The sequence below is a fragment of the Babylonia areolata genome, chromosome 23 (assembly GCF_041734735.1).
Source record: "Babylonia areolata isolate BAREFJ2019XMU chromosome 23, ASM4173473v1, whole genome shotgun sequence".
Lineage (NCBI taxonomy): Eukaryota > Metazoa > Mollusca > Gastropoda > Neogastropoda > Buccinidae > Babylonia > Babylonia areolata.
This window is the reverse complement of record NC_134898.1, coordinates 15,459,572-15,465,571: the sequence shown is the minus strand read 5'-3', so window position 1 is coordinate 15,465,571 and position 6,000 is coordinate 15,459,572. Positions and strand designations below refer to the sequence as shown.

General features: G+C 41.3%; 1 protein-coding gene across 1 annotated transcript in view; it reads right to left on the bottom strand.

Annotated features, from left to right (window-relative positions):
* Positions 1–3,118, bottom strand: part of LOC143297965 (uncharacterized) — a 10,068-nt gene extending 6,950 nt beyond the window's left edge. The window contains exon 1 of the mRNA XM_076610591.1: positions 2,271–3,118. Coding sequence (XP_076466706.1) covers positions 2,271–2,570 — 300 coding nt within the window. The 5' untranslated portion in view covers positions 2,571–3,118. The remainder of the gene's footprint in view (positions 1–2,270) is intronic.
* Between the last annotated feature and the right edge of the window lie 2,882 nt (positions 3,119–6,000).

The following is a 6,000-nucleotide window of genomic DNA, read 5'->3' as shown; positions in this document are numbered from 1 at the left end:
TCCCGCGGAGATCAACAGAAGGATTGGGAGAGCGGCCACGTTTGCCAACCTAACCAAAAGAAGTGTCTGTCTGGAACAGTAGAAAGCTGAGAAGGAACACCGATCCCATTTCACGCGCGCGCTTACGTGTGTATGCGTGTTGTTTGCCTTGCCTTGCCTTATGCTGAAAGTCCAATTTGTTCTTATTACACGGTCAACACCAATTTGTTCCTGGTCAGTGTGTGTGTGTTAGTTAAGGTAAGCTTGAAGTTTGACATTTGTTCCCATATCAAACCACCACACCCCTTCTCCCGAACTTTTAACATGGATCACAGATATCTTTTTTTTTAGCAGTTTGATCCGTCGTGGCGTGATTGTGTGCAATCAAAGCACAACAAATCTATCAACCTGTGATCGGAACCCTTCGACCATCAGTCCTTACGGGGAATTGAACCCAAGACCCCCCCCCTTCCCCCCAACTCTCCACATTCAAATTGAACCTATGGACCATCCGGCTGTCATACTCCACACGTCAGTAAGCTGTGTTTTGAGGAAATTATAGAAACGGTACCTTTCTTTTTCTTTGTATTTCTTTTTTATTATAACATGCAACACTGTAACATGTCCTCACCATTCTGTCATGGAGCGGCCTACCCCCCCCCCCCACCACCCCCCCGCCCCAGCTCCCAAGCCCCCGCACCTCCCTCCCCTCCCCTCACATTATCCTCCCCACCGCTTAAACTGACGTCTGAAAGAACTGCCCGAATACGTCACCGCACGTCCGGTAGAATGGTTGCCTATTTGGCTGGCACGTTCAAATGTGACTGGGCTTTTGAGTATTCTTAACGTTGTATGGATTTTCCTCTTCTCTCCCCCCCCCCTCCCCCCCCTCCCCCTCTCCTCTCCTCCCCCTCCCCCTCCCCTCTCTTCTCCTCCCCCTCCCTCTCCCCCTCCGCTGCATTTAACGCTGTATTTGTTGCTGGCACGTTTGGAAATCTAGGAACTTCTGCCTTCAGTCTTTGATGTGTATTGCCCACACTGTCTCCTTCCTTCAGAGGGGTATGGTGGAAAGATTTCATTATGTCCCCCCAACCCTCTCCTCCTCTCCCCCCCCTCCCCCCACACACAACCCTCCTCCATGCCCCTCTGCCATACCTTGTCATTCTTCACCATCCTTCCTACACCCCCCCTCCCCCCGCACCCCCAAAAATATCAATACAACGTAAACATTTACCTCCCTTCCCCTGTCTCAATTCAACCCTATCATGCAAGTCATACAATGTGAAGAAATCGCGATGAAAACAAAGAAACCCCAAAGCACGTCAGCACTATTGACGTACAAGCTTCTTTCATTATATATATATATATATATATATATATATATATACATACATACACGTTGTGTGTGTGTGTGTGTGTGTGTGTGTGTGTGTGTGTGTGTGTGTGTGTGTGTGTGTGTGTGTGTGTGTATGCACACACAGAGAGGGGGAGAGAGAATGTCAAAAGAACGCGATAGAAATAACATTTTCACCACAATAGACGCCTCAACATAACAGCTATTCATACCCAGCTATACATGAACAATCTTCTTTCATCTAGAATCAAAAGAAAGGTTATACAGCGTTTAGAGAACGTGAGTGATAAAAGTTGAACATTTTCAGGTTCAGGTTCAGGTTCATCGTAGCCTCATGGCTTTTTACGCCCCGTCTCATTTATGATTAGCACAAGGCCTCACGGCCTTCTTTATGCTATGTCGTTATCAGTCTTGTCTCAGTATAAGTAGACCCAGTTACAATTATCTTGGGCCATCAAAGTCAAAACAAATGGCTGTGATTATCGATAAGTTTCTTGAAGTTGTTGGTATTGGAAGCATACTTGATGTTAGTGGTTAGTTTGTTCCAGTCGTTTTCACTACTCCAGTCGCCTTCACGCAACAACAATAGCAAAAAAAGGTTAATGAACCCACCTAGCTATTGACGTACATGCTTCTTTCAGCGGGAAAAAAAAAATATATATATATATGTATATATATAGATATATATATATATATATAAAGAGAATGCTAAGAACACGTAACATTTTCGCCATATTTAATCTTAAATGAATAGAACAAATTCATAGAATCACAGAAATGTTTGGTTACAGGTTAAAAGCCTTTTGCCCTCATAATCAGTGTCCATTTATGTGCTTTTGGATCACTTGTTGTGAACAGACCCTTGTTTAATTCTGGCATAGTTTATACTACATTTATCTACAGTCGACAAAGTTACTACGGAAAAAAAACGACTCACCTCAGACACCCCTGTCTCGTGAGGAGCCGGCTTGTGATACAAGATGGGATTGACGATGGTGTGGAAGGGGCTGAGGACCGCCCCCACCGGGTGACCGATATCGTCCATCAGGTTATGCGTCGTCACCTTGATCACGTTCCCAAACTTCTGATCGTAGAGACGGTGAGTACGTGCCGGGCCGATGAGCGACTCCACCTTCGTCCCTTCTATGGATTCTGGCATCAGCATCGTCTTCTGTTCGCAGCCACCCGGTTGTAAGAACTTGCATTCAAACACCGTACCAAAGCCTTTGGCAAGCATTGCTTGGGCTTAAGTCTGTCCTCTATCTGTCGCCAGTTGTGAAGTCAGAGTGTTATCTCTCTCCTGACTGTCGCGTCTATCCTTGTAGACTGTCGTTTTTTGAGTGAGAAGATGAGAAGTTGAACAGTTCTGATGTTGTTGAACAGTCCTCCCGTTCTGAAAAAAAAAGCACAAATAAACGCAGCCAGTAATGTAATTGTTTGGCTGATTAGCTCGGAATGGTTGTCGTCCAATATTTCCAGCAATCAGAAACGGCCTCGGCTGTACAGAGTTTTATGCTGTGTGTGTTAGTGTTAAGAATGTGTGATCCGCGCTGTGGAAAAGAGTTGGGTTGTTTTTTTTTAAAGTCACGTGCAACACGGTGATTGCGTTTCATCTTCCCCTGTCTTCATCTGAATGACGTTCAGGTGGAATGAATTCTCCAAACGTTGTGGATGATTAAGTTCATTCTGTTCAGATGAGTAAGAACGTTCACGATCTCCTTTGATTGCAAACTGAATTGAAACAGTTGCGTTGAATGTCACTGTCCACTAAAACTGCAGAGCCTTTCGATCGGAAAACAAATGCATTAGCTCTGTGTGTGTGTGTGTGTGTGTGTGTGTGTGTGTGTGTGACTGTACCAGTGTCACAATCTACACCACTGGATAGTCTGTGGGTATGTATTTGTGCACTATTGTATCACAGGTGTGTGTGTGTGTGTGTGTGTGTGTAACAGAATGTAAGTGTAAGTGTGTGTGTGTGTGTGTGTGTGTGTGTGTGTGTGTGTGTGTGTGTGTGTAGAAGGGTTGAGGATACGGTTCTGTATATCTGTCTTTAGAAGTAGATGCTGAAATAGATGACAGGCATTACACTTTTGAATGAAACCAGCAATAGCTATCAGAACATATAATTAATACGGACAAACAGGGAAAACAGAAACCAGAAAATCCTTGTATTCCTTTTTTTTTTTTTTATTAACAAAAGATATGATTGATAAGCCTGAATAATGACAACAACAACACAATATGCAAAATATATAAATTCTGTATCTGTAAACCTTTGTTTTAATAGAAATAATGTTGGGGGAAAAAAAGCAAACAAAAAGTAGAAAGTGCTACCCATCTCTTTAGCATACATATGTATCTTATTCCGTCCGAAAAAAAAAGCAACAGAATTTCTTTTTTTTTCTTGCGAAAATTGATGTTTTCATGATGAATTTCCTTTACCCTTTGCGTGTTTTACAATTCAATGTAGCATCGATTTTATATTGATCTTAGCGCTATATTTATCCAGTATATCATGCAAGTGTGTATGAATATCACTGATGTTCTTTTCTTCATAATATATACATAACAATTTTTTAGATTAAAATTCATCAGCGCATCTTCAAGTAACAATTGTCTTCTCAATTCATTTATTGTGAAAAAAAAATCATTGATTTTCCAACAGCACAGTCTTATTCTCCAAATGTTGAAAAAAATAAATAAATAAATAAACGGCTGTGTTGCTGCTCTTTAGATATTTTTGTATTTGTATTTCTTTTTATCACAACAGATTTCTCTGTGTGAAATTCGGGCTCCTCTCCCCAGGGAGAGCGCGTCGCTACACTACAGCGCCACCCCCCCTTTTTTTGTTGTATTTTTTCCTGCGTGCAGTTTTATTTGTTTTTCCTATCGATGTGGATTTTTCTACAGAATTTTGCCAGGAACAACCCTTTTGTTGCCGTGGGTTCTTTTACGTGCGCTAAGTGCATGCTGCACACGGGACCTCGGTTTATCGTCTCATCCCAATGACTAGCGTCCAGACTAGCGTCCAGACCACCACTCAAGGTCTAGTGGAGGGGGAGAAAATATCGGCGGATAAACCGTGATTCGAACCAGCGCGCTCAGATTCTCTCGCTTCCTAGGCAGACGCGTTACCTCTAGGCCACCACTCCACTTTATTTTTAGGATGTATGTAAAAGATGAACATATATGATGTTTCAATGCCCCCAGGGGGCACACGAAATAAACTCCTTGCCTTGCCTTGCTGCTTCTGAAAAAAGAGAACAGTTTCAGTTTCAGTAGCTCAAGGAGGCGTCACTGCGTATACGCTACACCACATCTGCCAAGCAGATGTCTGACCAGCAGCGTAACCCAACGCTAGATAAATACATAAAAAAGAACTACCAATACTAATAATAATACGTATAAGGCGCAAAAACTAAGTCAACTATAAGCGTACAAAAAAAACCCACCCAAAACAGAAAAAACTAGCTAACTAAATAATAATAATATAATATAAATAATAATAATAATGATAATAATAATAATAATAATAATAATAATAATAAAATAAATAAATAAATGTCACCAATTTTTAATTAAATAGTTGTAAAACTGACTGAGTCATGAAGCTTTGAAATAGTGGGTAATTTTTCACCCACGAAGGTATGTGAAGGATAATAAGGTATGGGCGGATTTGTCGATCATTGGACTCAACATTAACCAACCGGCGACTTCTACCAGCCATCTTTTCACAAGGGCGTATACGTCCGTGACCTGTTCACCCTTTAGGCTTCCCACGTCCTTTTATTAGCAACTCTTTTTGACTCACTTGTGTAAACAAAGTGAGTCTATGTTTTAACCCGGTGTTCGGTTGTCTGTGTGTCCATGGTAAACTTTAACATTGCCATTTTGTCAGTTGACACCAAATTAGGCATAAAAATAGGGAAAAAAAAGTTCTTTCCAGTCATCTTGTTTAAAACAATCTTGCACCTCTGGGATGGGCACAAAAAACAACAACAAAAAAAAAGGAACTTCTTTTGCTAAGCATGGAAGTTTTATTTATTTTGCAAACGTTTTGGTGCAGACAGTAAAAAAGGGAAATTACTCTGTAATTAATGCTAGGGGACTTAATTCGCTTTAAACTGATCTTTCTCATCTTAAACATTACATTTTGAAATTATACTCAATACATAAAAAGCTTGGATTTGTTTTTAAAGTGTATCACAAGTGAGTCTTGAAGGCCTTGCCTCTCTTGTTCTTTTTGTAGGGAGATGAGGTGTAAAGAGTTGTTGTGTCATGTAACCATGTAGACTCGTACCACACCCACGTCCAATTCTCCATTCAATTTTTTATTCAATTCCAAACCAAAACCAAAAAAAAACTAAACCCGCAGGACTAAGGTGTTCCCCACAGGAGCTCATGCCCCGCTGCATGTCAGCCTCACACTCACATTCTGCCGATGAACTTAAGTCACCCGAGTCTCTTCCCTTCTACAAAGCACCTGCTTGCTCTGTGATGTTGTGTATCTCCGGTGGTTGGAGCAAAAAAACCCCCAAAAAACAAGAGAGGCAAGGCCTTCAAGACTCACTTGTGATAAATTAAGTCCCCTAGCATTAATTACAGAGTAATTTCCCTTCTTTACTATCTGCACCAAAACGTTTGCAAAATAAATAAAAAATTCCATG